This window comes from Cheilinus undulatus, linkage group 4 (genome assembly GCF_018320785.1).
Source record: "Cheilinus undulatus linkage group 4, ASM1832078v1, whole genome shotgun sequence".
Lineage (NCBI taxonomy): Eukaryota > Metazoa > Chordata > Actinopteri > Labriformes > Labridae > Cheilinus > Cheilinus undulatus.
In genome coordinates this window covers 18040950-18059077 of record NC_054868.1, presented here as the reverse complement: position 1 = coordinate 18059077, position 18128 = coordinate 18040950, and the positions used below count along the sequence as shown (strand labels likewise).

The 18128-nt window shown below is 40.1% G+C and overlaps 1 protein-coding gene across 1 annotated transcript; it reads left to right on the top strand.

Moving 5' to 3' along the window:
- Window positions 1-403: 403 nt before the first annotated feature.
- On the top strand, window positions 404-18016 carry notum1b (notum, palmitoleoyl-protein carboxylesterase b). The gene is made up of 11 exons (XM_041785882.1): window positions 404-1074; window positions 7215-7267; window positions 7367-7462; window positions 8062-8122; window positions 9942-10000; window positions 10918-11020; window positions 11119-11310; window positions 13923-14020; window positions 14110-14257; window positions 14361-14408; window positions 17388-18016. The coding sequence occupies exons 1-11, from the start codon at window positions 707-709 to the stop codon at window positions 17719-17721; spliced, it is 1560 nt and encodes a 519-aa protein (XP_041641816.1). The 5' UTR covers window positions 404-706; the 3' UTR covers window positions 17722-18016.
- The last annotated feature ends 112 nt before the right edge of the window (window positions 18017-18128 follow it).

The window sequence follows — 18128 nt, the reverse complement described above, 5'->3', positions numbered from 1 at the left end:
AAAGGCATGAACTAAAACTATGCCATGCTATGAAAACGTCCAGTTCGTTTTTTTTTTTTTTTTTTTTTTTTGAGTGTCATTGGAAACCTGTTTGTGTCGAAGCCCGGCGGCATGCTGTGACCCTCTTCTCACACCACATTCAATCAAAGGCACTTCAAAGGAATCGCCGCCATACGATGACACAACATCAAAGGGCCGAACCGACACAAGGGGCGTGCCAGGCATGCGCGCGCTCTTGGTGCGAGATCGACGCCCCGCAAGGAGCATCAGCCAACTATAATAACGATTGGCCCGCAGGAGTGAGAAGCACGAGGGGGCATGGGGCGGGGAGGGGGACTTCAGATAAAATTCCGTTTCGTCCGCAGCTCGCGAAGAATTGAACCAAGAGCCAACAGGTTGTCAACTGAACTGAGGAACGTTATTCAGGGACTTACGTGAAATGACGCCTTTACTGGATGATCCCGGCGTAAGGACCAAAGTGATGTTGGAAATGCACGTGCACTTTCTCTGACTTTCTCCGACTTCCATCCCTCGAAGAACCATGGAGTACCGTAACTTGTGTTCATTCCGCACGCCGTTCGCAAGTTTTCCAGAGGCTCTCGTGCGTCTTCAAAGGACTTTTATCTTCTCTGAAGATTTGTAGGATATGCTAAACGTTAACATCCCTCGCACTCACTTCAAAGACATCGTCCAGTAACTTTTAGACATGCAGAGCCGCGGTGTGGTGAGATCACCCCTCGGTCCCTCCGCTGTGCGCTCTTGCTTGCTGCTGCTCTTCATCCACCTGAGCGCACCGGTGGAGGCGAAGAGAGCGCACGGAGGTCGAGCTCAAAGTCGACGGGTGCTTCAGCAGCAGCAGCAGCCGGCTCCGGCGTACAGGGAGCGCGTGGAAGGAGCAGAGAGCTTCCCTTTAGACTTTACAGCAGTGGAGGGTAACATGGACAACTTCATGGTACAGATTAAGAACTTGGCGCAGTCTCTGTATCCGTGCTCTGCGCAGAAGCTGGATCAAGAGATGAAGTTGGAGTTTTTGAAGAACGCATCAGTGACCTGCAATGACGGGTCACCAGCAGGGTGAGTAAGAGAAAACTGCTAAAAAGCTCCATAACGTTGTCAGTGTTCAATCTAATAAGTCGATTAGCTTGTTCGTTTCGGAGAACTGTCCTCATATTTTGAATTTTGGGTTAAGACATGAATGCTCTCCCACCTAACATCCAATCTGTGGGGTGTCAGTCTTCTGTTACTCCGGATGTGACCAAAATGGATCAAAGCACCAGATCAGAGGAGAGTCAGCTCGCGCCCCCCGGATGAGCAAGAGAGAGAGAGCGAGCCCGATAGGGGCTGAAGTTGTTTTCCTCTGCAGAGATTAGTATATTATCCGGATGGCACAGATCTGTAGAGTCCGCCAAATTACGTTTAGGATATGAGTTGTACAGTAAAATGCAAACTTTCCTCCCTGGAAATAACAACATGAGAATATTGATCTCCAACCAGCTTGTTTAGGTATAAGCACACCCTTATGAAAGAGAAATGCAACAGCTGTTTATGGATGTATTGTGGAAATGTTTTCTCAGGGTTTGCTTCTGACCTTGTAGTTCAAGCCAAACCACAGGCTAATTCTATGTTGTTGACAGAAAGCTAGAACCTCTGTTTTTGACTTTTGTCAGTGAAGTGCAATACTTCCCTCAAAATATACCCAACTGAAAGTAAAATTACTGATTTCAACAGACACTCAAGAAAATACAAGTAGCTACTCAATAAAAGTAATCTGAGTAAATATAATTAGTTATTTTCCAACCCTGCCAATATGGCTGCAAAAAAAGGGATAACTTTTCTAGGGATGTGCTGATATGACATTTTTTCAGACCAAGTATGAGTGCAAGCAGGGACGTGCACAGACATTTTAAGGGGCAGGGGCTCAAGTGAGAAAAAGGGCACTTTTCTTCATAAAAATATTCAAATAAAGTTAAATTTATTAGCCCACCCCTGACTTAACAATCACAAATTTATATTTGTACCCTCACATTAAGTTGACAAATACTCAATATATTTCTGCAAAATAAATCGATCACACAAAGACAATGTCCACTTTAGTATTCACTGGGTTTATCACAAGAGTAAGCAAAATTGAAATAATGACACCATGGTCATGTTTTCTATGCTGCTATTCTCTACTAAATATTTAGAATAACTGACTGTAGCTGTTAGGGAGAGGGGCATGGTGAAGTAGGAGTTTTCAAGAAAAGAAAAAAATGCATTATCAATTTGTTTATTTTTGCACAAGATAATAAATCCTTTGAATTATTTTGGTGCAATTGAATTTAAAAGTACTTCAGAATAAACATAATCTTCACACTAAACTGAAAAAGACTGTTCTATAAATAAATAAACAAGCCAGCGTACCCTCCAAACTACTATTAGACCAATGATTGGTTGCAGCAATAAGGCTTAAAGCATCTGCACTCCTCTACTGCTAACTTTGTTTATTTTACTGGAGAAAACAGCAGAAACACTGAAAATCACTGCAAAAAAATTCTTGACAAAATGGAAATGGCATTGTGCTGCAGACCTGTTTGAAAAGTAAATGATCTGAGCTTCTATAGCCAAGCAACAGAATACAGAATTTCGTTATACTAATGATCCATTATTATTATAAGAATTATTAGTATCATTATTATTATCATTATTATGCTCTTTCTAAACAAGCACACACTAACTGATGGTGACATGATGTTAGTTTAAGTGCATCTTTCACATCTGGAGGAGGTCTGTCGGTCTGGTATCAAACACCTAGTAGAATGAATAGTTTTTAGATGAGAAGCCTACAGTTAAAATGATGCAGTAGCTGTTTCAGACAGGACTCTAAAGGTTAAAACATTGTGTTTTCATGTTCTGGTCAATTTAAAGATATTGGTCTATTTTGCATCCATGTCTTCTTTCACTCTTAAAGAAAGTAAACTTCCATAAATACACATTCAGATGGTGTTTATTTTGACTGCCCTCTGTCTGTTTACATCTGTAGATTTTTCCCCTTGAATTCCCCAGTTAAGTTCCTCTACTTATTTAAACATTTCAGGTAAAATACTGTCTTTAATTAAGGTGGATGGTGATCTGTTCTGCAGGGTACAGATGGCATCGGAACTCATCATCTCCCGGCCTGCTATTTAGAGTTTTTCTACATCTATGTTTCTTTGACGGAAAAGCTGTGGGCAAACAGGAATACACAGTATATAGAGAAAGAAAAAGATTAAAAAAAAAAAAAAAAAAAAAAAAAAAAAAACGGCCCAGGAAAAAAGGGCACTTTCTCTCCTGGAAGAAAAAGGCCAGGTGCTCAAGCCTCCTTTGATGTCTATGTGTGCATGTGCCTAAGTGCAAGTAGTTACTCACCAATACCTAGTACAAATATGAGTACCTAATAATACCATAATTGTTCTTAAAATTATTTTGAATGTTAATTTTACTTTCATTAGATCTTCATCCCTCCACTTGACATTTTTAGTGTGTAGTTTTCATTCTCCTCTATTTTTGTCATCCTCATTTATCTTAAAATATCACCTAGCTGGAGGCATGGCTCCAACTTTGACTACATACTCACATATCACATGATGAGAGGCTAACATCATGCTTTCAAAGAATACAGAACAGTATTTGTAATGTTATATAAGTATGAGTACTTAGGTTTGGTATCAGCACTGATAACAGATGCACAGCGCCAGGATTATATCTTTTGATGAGCCCTTGTAATTTGGATGAGCATCTTAGCATCAAAAACTTCCCCTTCCATAATGACTTGTTCTAAACTATTATCTTTAAAGAAAATGCAGGAGATGTTTGAAACACTTGGCCTATGATAGAGGCAGCCTTTTGTTTCCGTGATGACTAATGAATCATTTATTAATTAATTGCTGCTAGTAAAGCTTGAAGTTTTTATCGCCCAATGCAAAAATAATGTTCTGTTTACTATGCTAAAAAGACCCGTAAATCAAACCTCAGAAGACTGTTCTTTAATTTCTATGTAGGAAAATTCTCTTTTCTCGATGATTAAGATGAATTATTATTTGGTTATTGATCGTGGAAAGAGAGAGCAGAGTGAGTTGGTATAGAGAGTGGTGAGCGGTGGTGTCAGTTTAATCTTTGATCAGAAACATTTTGATTTTTGCTTTTTTGGACAATTTAAAGACAATCAGATCAGACAGGAACATTAAGCACTAACTCTTATCTTTCCTTTTTAATTTTGTTGGTTTTGTGTGTCGTTAAGAAATGTTAATCCAGCGGTGAAGCGCTCAGCAGGTGCTGTGACAGTCACTGTGGATGAGACTGATGAGAGAAAAGTGGTGATAAAACCTTGAGACATTTTCCAATGTTAACCCTTTGAGTGTCTCTCCTTCACCTGTAGCTGTTTCTCCCTGTCCCCCATGGGGACTCTGCTGCTCTCTGCTGCTCAGTCAAGAAATGCTGTAGTTTTACCAACATCTGTAGCGTAATCTGCCTGACATGATTGGTTATGACTTAACACCTGATAGCTGCAAATTTATGAGTTTGCATATTTTAAAGGAAAAACGTTATTTTAGGTTTTTAAAAGCATTGAAATAGCTTTATAATAAAAAAGTACAAGCAAGTTTAGCCTATCATCTCCTAAACTTTTGGGAAGGGCCAAATGAAGATGTGGGGCATCCTAGTCCCCAGACCTCTGAGGGTGATTGGACGAATGCTAACTACAAAACGCAAGCTCAACAGGCAGCTGTTGTCATGCCAATACATGACTCTTCACAGTCAGGGGAGCCAAAGCCAGTCGGGAGAAGAACAAAAATATTGCTTCCTCCAAAGAAAGCTTTCCGTGTGGTTCTTTATTCTTCTTTTAGAAGTGTTGCTGAGCAATAAATCAAATTTTGGATTAAATCCCAATATGGTCTGCAGCAGTTTTCAAATTGCAGGAAGTGCAATATTTCTATTACCTGAAATGTATGAGTAAAAACTTTTCATACAGCAGGAGTGTTAGGCTATACCATACACATATACACACACAAGAAAGGTTTACAAAAAACCCTACTTCCCTTATTTTTATTTATTTTTTCTTGATCAAAATCAGAAAAACGATCACTCCCTTCAACACTACAATTCATATCAAATTTGCAAAATTAGTCAAAAATAATCACTATTACATTTTTATTTTTTAATTGTTCACCCCTAGTTTAATCTAATATCGTGTTGTAAAAGTACATAAGATACAAAACTTAAAAAATAATTGCATATTAAATTGTAATTATGATGTTTGGGCTGTTCTCTCTGGGTACTCTGGCTTCCTCCCACCACCAAACACCTGCTTATTAGTGTCAAATTCAGGCAAAAACTCAAAACGAAGGATGGACACAAATGCAGATAACTAAATCAAAAGTTTAATAAACAAAAAAACTCAAGAGTAACAAAACTTACTGAAAATAAAGTCCAACAAAAGGCAAGTCTCACAGGAGAAAAAACACGAGGAACACTAGGAGCAGACTGAAACTCTCACTGGGAAGACGTGACGATCCGACACAGACACAGAGAGACACAGAGACTAAATACACAGGGAGTGATTAGACAAAGAGAAACAGGTGTGGATAACGAGACACAGGTGAACCCAGAGAGGGTAATCACAAAGGAAGGAAACTGAAGCAGGGAGCAAAACTAGAATCACACACAAGGGACGGCGACTACAAAATAAAACAGGAAACATGGAAAACTACACAAGAAGCACACAAAGACTCAAAGCTGTACGCAAGAAGCTGAACTAAGGAAACACTGAAAACACAGGAGGATATAAAAAGAACCAAACAAATGAAACTCAGGGAGTAATTCTTAAACATGGACTAACTAAACAAGAAGCACAGGGAAGGAACTAAACATGGAACGCAGGGAATGTAAAACTAACATGAAGCAGGGAATTACTAAACAAGAAACACAAGGAGTAAAACGAAACATGAAACACAGGGAATTACCTAGACACGAACTACAAGGAGTAACTTAACATGAAACACAGGGAATAACTAAACAAGAAACATGAAAATATACCAATTAAACACAGGAAAAACACTAGAATCAGAACATAGATCATGATAATTAAGTTAATTGGTGACTCTAAATTGGTCGTAGGTGTGAATGTGAGCGTGCTGAGTTGTCTGTCTCTCCGCCTCTCTCTCAATGACAGCTGGGATAGGCTCCAGCCCCCCCGCGACCCCAAATGGGAAAAGCGGTATAGAAAATGGAAAGATGGATGTTTGGGATATACTGGTGTTAGAAGTGGACATTTTATTTTAATTGATTTTAAAAGTCACATAATTATAAACATGTTAACATGTTTCTTTTTTCAAGTTTTTATATTTATTCTTGGGCTTTTATGCCTTAATTGGAGAGACAGGGCAGTGAATACAGGCACAGCGCCAGGATGGCAACTTTCGATGGGTCTGCATAATTTTGAGGCTATTAATATAAAAACTTTCAACCGTTTACTCCCCTCTGCCCTAGTTTAAAAGCATCAGCAGCGTAATGTGGCCTGATGTGGTTGGTTTTGACTTCACACCTGATAGCTGAATGGTTGTATTTTAAGTTTTAAATTGCATTTAGATAGTTACATAATTCAGAAGTACAAGAAAGAGGAGTCTATTGTCTCCCATACTTTGAGGGTGGGCCAAATGGACAAGTGGGTTGGCCCAGGCCCATAAGTACCACCCATAACTTTAGAGAGAGAGAGGGGGGGGGGGGGGGGGGACATGCAGGAAAGGAGCCACAGGCTGGACACAAACACAGGCCAATCTTTTTTTAAGGACAACAGGCTGTGTACATGGGAGCACGGACGTACCCCCGAGGCTACCAACAACCTGCACAGATCTTATCCACTGACCGTTCAGGCCTGATTTCAGTTTATAGACAGAGTCTTGGGCCTCCTGTGAGATCTTTGGCACCCCACCAAATGTTGAAATTAGCCAAAGCCTTGTTTCATCTGCACAATAAAACCCCTTCCATATACTACCATTTCTATTAACTTTCTATTACAGTACTGAAAAACATTTGAGAGCACTAAAAGCCTCTAAAGAGGCTCCTGCAGAGACTTTGAACGGCATGATCAGAGCCAGATCTTTAATGTCTGGATCAAAGGTAGCATCCCTACTGCGGAGCTAATGCATGTGTGTGCAGGCATTCCTCTCTTACAGATTTGTTTTGTTGTTCTCACGCAGGTATTACATCAAGCAGTCTAGAGGCAGCAAGAGGTGGCTGCTGTTCCTTGAAGGTGAAGTTAACCTGATACAAAAAAATGAACAAACAGAGGAAAAACACAACATTATGTAACCTGTTAACAAGCGTGTGCTTGTCTTTGCGTGTTTTGCAGGTGGATGGTACTGTTTCAACAGGCAGACTTGTGACAGCAGGTACGAGACCATGAGGAGACTGATGAGCTCCACCAAGTGGCCAAAAACCAGGACAGGTAACAACATAAAAACGTGCTGCCTGTCATAAACACACATGGCACAAAAACACATGTATTTATGAGTGTGTGCTGCCTCTGTGCACCACCCCACAGAGCTCATGTATTTCTCTCCGTAGGAAAAAAACAAACTTCCCTTGAATGAGTGAGATTCATAGATTCCTGTTTGCATTTCCTCTTTAGCTGAGTTTGCATTCATCTTAAAGAGTCAGTCTCTGGCTCTTTCCCTGCAGCCGTCAGGGAACTCCTTGTTTGTTTATGATCTCTCTCTACACCACACTCTCTGCCTCTGTATAAACGTTACTCTGGTGGCCAGTTTGAGCAGCCACAGAGCTCTTCAATAGCTGAGTGTAACTGCTGACCAAAGCAGGAAAGGTTCATGACTTATTTACCACAGGGAAAACACACAAACACAGACGGTAAATAAACACCTTAATGTCACCAAAAACACACAGCTACACATCAAGGTTTGAGGATTTTCAAAGGACGCCTGAAAGATTTAAACTCTCTAACTCAAACTGGAGCTTTTGACTTTAAGTAGAGGAAGTTTGGTCAGAAACTAAAGTAAATGTTACATCTTTCCTACTTATATTTCACAGGAACAGGGATTATGTCTCCTCAGCCAGAGGAAAACCCTCACTGGTGGAATGCCAACATGGTGTAAGAACTCCTGTCTTCTTCTTCTCTACGTAATACATGCTGTTGTGTATATTGCTATTTCATAATTTTTGCAAACTAAACTATGAAACTATGAAAAGTTCAACTTTGTTCACAAATTATGTATCAATACAGTTGGATCAAAAAAGACTACATTTGTAATGTTTGGACACCCCTAAAGCACTCTTCTGGTTGAATGTGTGCTTTAACCAATAGTACTTAGGCACTTAGTACCCCATCTTGACAAAGTGAAAACAGAATTTCTAATGTTTTTTGCAAATTATTCCAAAAAAACAAAAACAAAAACAAATTAAACATCATGTTGACATAAGCTTTCAGACTCTTTACGACAATGCTTGAAATTTAGCTCAGGTTCCTCCCATTTCTCTTGATTGTTGCTCAGATGTTTCTACACCTTGATCGGAGGCCACCTGTTATAAATTAAATTGATTGGACATGATTTAGAAAGGCACCTACCTCTCTATAGAAGGCCTCACAGCTGACAATGTACATCAGAGCAAAAACAGAGCCATAAGGTCAAAGGAACTGAGACAGGATTGCTGCTAGGCACAGATCTGGAGAAGGCTACGAAAAATGTCTGCTGCACTGAAGGCCCCAGAGAGCACAGTGACCTCCATAATTCCCATATGGAAGAAGTTTGCACAACTGGGACTCTTCCAAGAGCTGGTCATCTGGCCAAACTGAGCAATTGGGGGAGAAAGGCTTTATAGCAAGAGAGGTGACCAAGAACCTGATGGTGACTCTGGCTGAGCTCCAGAGTTCCTGTGGGGTGGTGGGACGAAGTTCCAGAAGGACAACCATCACTGCAGCACTCCACTGATCTGCTTTATGGCAGGGGGGCTAGATGGAAGCCTCTCCTCAGTGACATGACAGTCTGCTTGGCATTCACAGTTTTTTGCAAACTCCAAGCAATTTGCAAAAGCTGAGCACTGCAGGAAGTTCTTTTGACCTCATGGCTTGGTTTTTGCTCTGATGTGCATTAATGCCTTCTATAGAGACGTGTGTCTTTTCACAACAGGTGGACACCAATTAAGGTGTAGAAACATCTCAGCAATGATTGAGAGAAATGGGAGGAACCTGAGCTAAATTTCAAGAGTTGTGCAAAGGATCTGAATGCTTACATCAATGTGATCTTTCAGTTTTTGCAAACATCTCTAAAGATGTGTTTTCACTTTGTCATGAATAGGCACCAAGTGGAGATTAATGAGAATAAAAATGAGTTTAAACAATTGCAGCATCAGGCTGTAAGAAAATCAAAATTGAAAGGAGTCTGAATACTTTCTGAATGCCCTGTATAGTCTTCAGGATTCTGCTTCTGCAATTTTAGCCTTTGTTGTCAGAAAAAGACGCTGGTTAGCAGACAACCATGCTCTCTGCCACCGAATGCGCATTTTTATGTTTGTTTGTATTAATTTGCCATTAAAAACTAAAGACATGCTTCCTTACATTCTACTTAACTTTGATTTCCTATAATAAGAATCATTTTTGGGTGTTTTCTTGAGATTTCAACACATATAGCAAAGATGGCAATGCTAATTTTTCTGTTATGATGAGTGATTTTCTGTAGATCTAAAGAAAACAACTGTTATCAGTTTATCATCATATGTAACCACTGTTTTTATCTTGATATACTGATACAGATTTCAAGATAACATCGAAAATTTACCTGATGTTTAAGAAACAAACTAAAATGTATGGATGCATGTCTGCTTAGGGCTTCTATAACAAGGTCCACATTGATTAGCACAACTATTATTCATAAGTTATCTGTAAACTCTCTTGCTGTCTTTTTCCCATGCAGGTTTATCCCATACTGCTCCAGTGATGTGTGGAGTGGGGCCACACCAAAGACAGACCACAGTAAGAAACAAAAAAATACTGTTTTTTATGAGCCCGTGGATTTACCTGGTGATGAAGAAATAGGAAACAACCACATCCATCAATCTGTTAGTCTCTTGAAAGGTTCTGAACCCTTCGATGTAATAGAGATCTATTTCTTCTTCTAGTATGCCATTGATCAGACAAACTAGAACTACTGCAGGTTCAAAGTTTTTGGACATTGAAAGCACAGTAGGTAATTCTGGGTAATTTCTGTAGTTGCATGATAGGTAGGAATATTAGCAGCAAAGGATGAACATGAGACCCAATGACCTTCACCTTTGACCTCCATCTATCAGATCCTCCTTGAGTCAGAATAGACCTCTGTGAGGGCAGGGACCCAAAAAATAATGCCTCTGGCCTTGGCTATCGCCAGCATGAGGGCATAAAAGCCAAGGGGTGGGGGTGGGGGGGGCAGAGTGAAGCACATACCTGTTGACATGCATGCATGTCACTCAGGGGCCAAGGTCAAGCTCAACAGCATCTCTTTCAGCCAGGTCTTCTCACTACCCGTAGACTGTCTGCAGTTTTCAGGGCCTTGGGACATCCACAGCACAACCAGGGGCTCATGGCAACTTTATTGTATGCCTAACTGGTACCCCAGGCTGTACTAACTCGCCACATCCACACCTTTCTATACTAAAAAAGGGTGGACATTGTTATTTTTTCAACTGATTATTTTCTCATGTCCCTGGAAAGTGCAAGGACATCCAGAGCACAATCGAGGTTGTGTCAATCCTTCTTCCCGCCTGATGGTTCCCTCAGGCGAGCTTACTCGCCACATCTACACCTCAATTTCCAGCCTCAATTTTTGGCCCAGATATGCCTAAAAGTTCTGCACAGTACTGTATATAAATTATATGATATAGCTGTGAGTTAATAAAGTTCTTTTCTCTCAGGTGATTATGCATTCATGGGCTCACTGATCATTAAAGAGGTGGTGAATGAGCTGCTGACGAAAGGTCTAGAAAACGCCAAAGTTCTTCTTTTAGCAGGAAGCAGGTTGGTTTATATGCTTGGATATGTGTGTTTGAATGTTTATGTGTGTGCAGCTCAAAGACTGCATGTTCACCCCCTGATCTCTCCCTCCCATTCATCAGTGCGGGCGGTACAGGCGTCCTGCTGAATGTGGACCAAGTGGCAGACCAGCTGAAGTCACAGGGACACAGAGGCGTGCAGGTGCGGGGACTGGCAGACTCTGGATGGTTCCTGGACAACAAACAGTACAAATTCATAGACTGTAGGGACACCATCAGCTGTGCCCCCACAGAAGCCATAAAGAGAGGCATCAGGTAGGAACGATGGATGTATTAATGGAGCATTTAGGAGCATAGAAGAAGTGTGTTGTCATTCAGTCATTCATCCAACCTTTATTCAAATCACTACAGTAATTGAGAGCATGCTCTTGTACCCAGTGATGGTGTCGGTACAACAAAACACGAAAAATAACACAACAGAAAAATAAAGCACAAAATACACAATGGTGACAACACTAATGAAAAAGCTAAAAATCCTAGTTTTGAATTGACCCAGAGGTTGAAGTGTCTGAAGTCTGAGGAAATGTTTGTTGTTTAGTGCGCTTTGTGAATGCAGCAGAGAAGACAAATACAGTTTTTCCAAAGGAAGTGTTTGCTTGTGGGACTTCAAGCATCAGTTGATTACTAGAACACATTATATAGTCCTTATGAGATCGATATAGTAAAGATATGGTGGCATCTTTCCAATTTAGGCTTTATTATGAAAAACAATGTGTGTCATGTCTTACAGTCAGGGGGACCCCATTTGTGTTACAATTTGTTATAACAGATGTAATGTTGTTGATATATTAACGTTAAAAAACAGGACCCAGTTTTGAACTTTGAAAATGGTAGTAGCACAGAGGCTAAAACCACACACATGCTATCTTTATGACAGGTGGTCCTGGTACTATTTACAGGCCTTTAAATCCAAACGTGCATCACTTAACCTTCCAATGAGAAAGCATGGTCAACAGTGTCAAAAACTTTTGTCAAACCTTTGAACAGTACGGCAGAATTTGCATTTATGAATGCCAGAAATCAGAGCAAATGTAACGGCAGTAACAGTAGTAGCTCTGAACGCAGACTGATATGGACTCAGGACACGATTACTGGTGAGGAATGATTTGATTATGATCATTTTAGGACTTCAAGTAGTTATTGATACCTGTTTAATAGACAGGGCTGGGAGGTGGTAGTAATTTGGAGGTCCCAGGCCAGTATGTGTCCCATACTTATTTAGCTAAAAGCTAAAATACATCCCTTATTAGGCCACAAATCCAGGATATAACCAGAGAAGAAAAATAAGCATTCAAAATACACATTAATCATTGAAAGTCCTTTTAGATGCATGCCTCAGACATCATAAACACACGTGACTGTATCCTGAGGCCTTTTGGGGCCCCAGGCAACTGCCTGCCTTTGCCTAATGGTAAAATCACCAGAGGAGGCAATATTTTAAAGGTGCAGTAACCTGTGATAGCTGGTGGCAACCAGTGAATTAAAAAAAATGCATACTCATTATTTGGTCCTTTTTGTGGTTCTGCAGAAACATAAGACAAAAAGGCAAGACAGCAGAGTCTGTGGAGAGGACCCTCCTTATGTACAAATAACAGGGTTATTCCATGTCAATAGAAATAAAACAAATGTATATATTCAGGTGATTAAACACAAATTTAGATAGGCCTATCAATAATCCAAGGCTGATCAATTGGCTATTAATGGCTCTTAGTGGCTAATAATATTGTGTTTCCTTTTTCCAAAGTTTGTTCTGCTAAATGCTACTAGGCTAAATATTTCACACCATACCTCTAAAAAGTAAAGATCAAGTTTAACCATTCCTTCCTAAAATATGTAGTTTGCAGTGCAGAAGAAGTAAAGTCCTGCAAACTGAGCTGTGACTCAGAGATGGAGGGGAGCACTAGAGGCAATGGGTTTCTGTTGGAAGCAAACCAGGAGTTAAAATTTTCAAACTGATTCCCAGCAGCAGCGGAATTTGTTTAAAGGCATTGCTTATGCAGCATGTTCAGGTTTATCTATTTCAAGCAGGATAGACTCAATACGAGTTTAACAATAATTTTATTTTACAAGTTTGGAAACGTTTGAATGTCTTTGACAAAAAAGCTCCTTTGTCATGTCTTATGAACTTGAACGGGTGGTGACAGCAGGATAGGATACCCCCCTTATAGAGTTTAGACACTGGTGGTGGTGGAAGGAGTAGGATAAGATGAGTAGAGACTTCTGAGTAGCAGATTTCTGAGGAGCTTGAGTCAGACACTGATGAGATGTAATGAAGGTGGCTGGGGAGGAGGAGGGTTGCAGCGGTGGCTCTGAAACAACAGCCTGACTGTGGAGGAGAGACAGATTTTAAAATACGACAGCTGCAGGATGATTGGATTAAGAGGTTATGACTGAAGGGGGTTGACTCAGAGCTTAAGTGAGTAGACGCTCATAACAGCTGATTACCAGAGCAGGAAACAGAGCGGAAAAAGGGAAACACGAGTGAGCTAATGTTAATGATTGAAAGGATGAATGGAAATGAAACGGTCTTCCTGCTTGAACATACACTAAGCTTGATTAGGGAATCATTAGATGTGATACAGAAAAGACTAGATGCCAAGGAATTATTTCCATTAATTATTATTTCTACCACCACTTTCTGGAATTTTGAATGGTTTGTAGAAGATCTTGAAATAACATGTATATAATAATGGGCTTTTGCTTTTCTCAATTCAAAAGCTAGTTTATCTCTGAGCTAGTTACAAATCAGTCTGTGTGCTGCATCACCAGTGTGCCTCACTAAAGCCCAGGCTTTGTCCTTTGCCGTGAACATCATTGAAAGTTCTGTTGTAAACCTCTGTGCCTGTCTTTGTGTTTCTGTGGTGCAGGTACTGGGGCGGTTTGGTGCCAGAGAGCTGCAGACAGGCTAACGTTGGAGAGGAGTGGAATTGTTTCTTTGGATACAAAGTTTACCCCACATTAAAAAGTGAGTGAAATAACCTCACCTGGTTGACATGACAACAGCAGGTGTGTCATTTTAATGTCTGACCTGTTGTACACCCTCTCTCCCTCCAGGCCCGGTGTTTGTGGTGCAGTGGCTGTTTGATGAGGCTCAGCTAACTGTCGACAACATCCACCTGACGGGGCAGCCAGTGCACGAGGGTCAGTGGAGGTACATCCAGAACCTGGGACAGGAGCTGAGGAGCACACTGCGTGATGTTCCGTAAGACTGAAAACGCACCCGCACTAAAGCACACATATTAAATATATGTTAAGTGAAAAAAGACAGTTTTATTGACTTTATGATTTTGTGTTTTGAACTGCAGGGCGATGTTTGCTCCGGCCTGTCTCTCACATGAACTTATCACTAGAACGTAAGTCAGATTTTATTGGAGGAACCGCTGATCTATAGGTTGACCTTCAATAACATTTCTCTCACACCCGCTGCTGACAAAACAAATACTGCAAATGTAATCACATTTTACGCTAATTTCCTACTTTATGTTGCTCTAAAGGCCTAGTTTTATCTGTGCATACCAAACATTAAAACGGATCTTCAAGTGTTGCATATATTTCAAAATCTGCAGTCTATAAATGAATTAGCAGTCATTGTGCAATATCATTTAAAGACATTTGAGGATTTTCTGGTTTATCATATACCTTATTATGGAGCGTACTTTATAACTATGCAGGCCAACAAGGGCAATCATCCATTTTAATTGGCTTGCAGATGTTTCAACACTTGGCAATGCTGCTGTGGTAAATCTGTAAACAAACATTTTGAAAAGATAATTTGCTGAAGTACTTTTTTATTAAATTGAGATGCAAACATAGAAGTTAAACATATTTATAACAAAATAGGAATGGTATCTCAAATCATAATGTGCTGATAAATAGAGACAAAGCTAGCAGCTAGCAGCAGCATTAATTTCCTCTTAAGCTCCACCACCAGCTTTGTCTGAATGTGAGAATGACCCATAAGAGTCTCCCTTCTGCACAGAGCTTCATTGTCAATGAGTCCATGGGAGGATCCAATGGTAAAGATGATGATTTTTAAACAGCTTTTCCATACTTCCTAGTTTTATTTTGGATGCTTACATTATTTTACTTTGCACATAGAAACAAATTGTTTCACAAAAACAAAAAACTACCATGGTCTAAATTATTAGCACCTGCTTAAAGGCAATAATGTCTCCTTTTTGCTTGGTAACAGCCTGCAGTTGTTTGTTGTAGTTTTCTTCAAGTCTCTGGCTCCTTGATTTGATGGTCTTCTGGCATGGACCTTGGTCTTCAGTTCACCTCAAAGAGTTTCAATAGGATTCAAGTCATGGCTTTGTACGGGCCTGTCAGTAGTTCACTTTGGTCTTCTGGAGGTAGTTCTTCACAGGAGCCATGCATGTTTTGGGTCTTTGTTGTTTTGGAAGACAAAGCACCTACCGTATTTCACTGGGGATGGTGTTTTTTGGGGTTTTACACCTCTTCACTCTTTCTCCAATCATAAGCAATGTGCATATCTATCTCCAAAGGGCTCTAGTTTGGTCTCATCTGACCAAAGGAGATGCTTCCAGTATGCATTATCTTTCTCTAGGTAGTCCTGATCATACTTTATGTTGCTTAAAGGTGTCTCTTCTGGAGAATTGGAGTTTTTCTTGGTCCATTCCTGTGCAGGGCTCTAGTGATGGTCTTCTTTGAGACGGGAGTGTCTTGGCAGTTGTTCTGGGGTCTTTAGACACGTCTCTCGAGTTTTCTTTCAAGGGTTTTTTAAATCTTTCTCTTCTTATCTCTGCCAGGCTTGTTCTGGACTGTGTAGCTCTCTGTGAATTTCTTGATGATACTTCTCAGTCAAGTTCTTCACACTCAGTAACACTGTAATAACTTTGTATATCCTTCTCTTGCCATGTGAACATCAACAACTTTTTTCTCAAATCTAAACAGATTTTATTTTTGCCATGATGCTTTCTCAAGTGCCAGCTCAAACATTTACTGAAGTTTTATACTATGTGTAAATTAGAAGATAACGCCCAGTTTTAACTTGATTTTCCAAGGTTTGAACACTTCAAAATTAAAACAAATCATTGCACAACAGTGGTTTCTCTCGAAAAAGTTCAGTTCTAAAGGAGGCTAATAATTTGACCCTGGTAGTTTTTGGTTTTGTGAAATAATTTTGTTTCTGTGAGCAAGGTAAAATAATGTAAGCATTCAAAATGAAGCTAGGATGTTTGTAAACGCTGTGTTGAACACAGCACTTGGGAAATACTTTAGAAAAACTGAAGTTTTTATAGGGGGCTAATCATTTTTGGGTGGGTGAGAGCCCTTCAGAAATCTGAGTGGTCACCCCAAATCTTTATCAATGATTGGCTAGCCATCTTGTCAGCCATTCAAGGAAAGCTGCATTGTTGTTTTTTCTTACTTCTAAGCATAATTAATAACTGAGCCTGTTTTACCCTTTATAGAATTAATTTGACTAACTTTAATACACTGAATGTGAGGTACATCAAAGCGTCTGTTGATGCTATTAACACAAAAAAATCTAATTCTAAAATAATATAATTATAAATAAAGAACTATATCAATTTGAAATGTAAGATTTAAAATTTGTGAAGCAGAATTGTATTAACAAATATTTTCTTTTCCTTCGGGGATGAAAAATTCCCATACATTCCACGTTGTCATGAAAAAGCATTGACTGGGTGCAGATGGCCCAGTGGTTAGATCAAGCCCTACATACACAGGCAGCCCAGGTACAAGTCTGGCCGTTGGCTATTTCACCACGTTTGTTTCCCAATCTCTCAACCCTGTTTCCAACTCAATCCACTGTTCTATCACTATAATAAAGGCAAAAAAGCCCTGAAATCATAAATGAATCTTAAAAAAAGCTCTGAATTGCAGTATTGCTCTTAAAGGTTTTAAAGGACAAGAGCTTTATTAAAAAAGACAGCTACAGAAAAAGCTGGGTATAAAAATTCTGCCTGCAGTTTAACCGTAGTGATAACCAAGAAGCTGATTTAAGTATGGGAAGTGTTGCTGTTACGAACTCTGCCCACCAGAGGGTGCTGAGGAGAACTTTTTTTTTTTTTTTTTTTATTCATCACACAGTTTGCAATTAGATTTATTTATACAGTCTGCCAATTCATTTGCTCTGCATAGATACTTTGATATTAAATTGGCCAGTAAACACAACTCTGAAAAAATTAGAGGAAGTCCAATCTATTATTATGCTGCTCCATCAACCTGAGTGTCATTTAATCCTCCCTACTGTGCTATATTTAGGTTAAATACACAAATACTGTACTGTATAACAGTAATATGTTTCCCTATGTTGTCTCTATCACTGTGTGTCTTTGTGTCTGCAGCCATTGGATGGACATTCAGGTGAAGGGCACCTCCCTGCCTAGAGCCCTCCACTGCTGGGACCGCAGCCTCCAAGTTATCAAGCATGCCAACGGTAGTCACCACCACCAAAAGCACAGAGCCCAGCCCATGAGGGGCTGCCCTCTACATCTGATAGACAGCTGCCCCTGGCCTCACTGTAACCCCACCTGTCCGACCATCAGAGACCAGCTGACGGGCCAAGAGATGAGTGTAATCCAGTTCCTGAAGCACTTGGGCTTTGACGTGCAGAAGATGGCTCAGCAGCAGGGGATGGACCCCAGGACGCTACTGGGCATGCTCAATAACGGAAACTGAGTACATTTCTGTGTTTAGACTGGAGAGAGGTGATGAACATGAACAGAAGACAAGATGCACAAAACTAACAATACTTCTGAGCAGTGCCATCCACAAATGACAAATGTGACTTAACTCCAAAGTGATGAGCTGAGGACAAATACATTCAAACCAGAGTGCTGGAATAGTTCTAATATGACCTACAGGATCAAACGCTCTATGCCTTAGAGTGATATATACTGTAGATATGCTATTATTGTGGGTGGACACATTACAATGAAAGATGTGTATATTAGGAAAATAAGTTGTATAATATGCTGGGTGGAGTTCAAACTGTCATCTTAAAAAGATTTCGATGGGAAAGCACTGCTTGGTCTAGTGGGGATCTGGTGCTCTCTTTAGTTAACTCTGACACATTCAAAAACCCA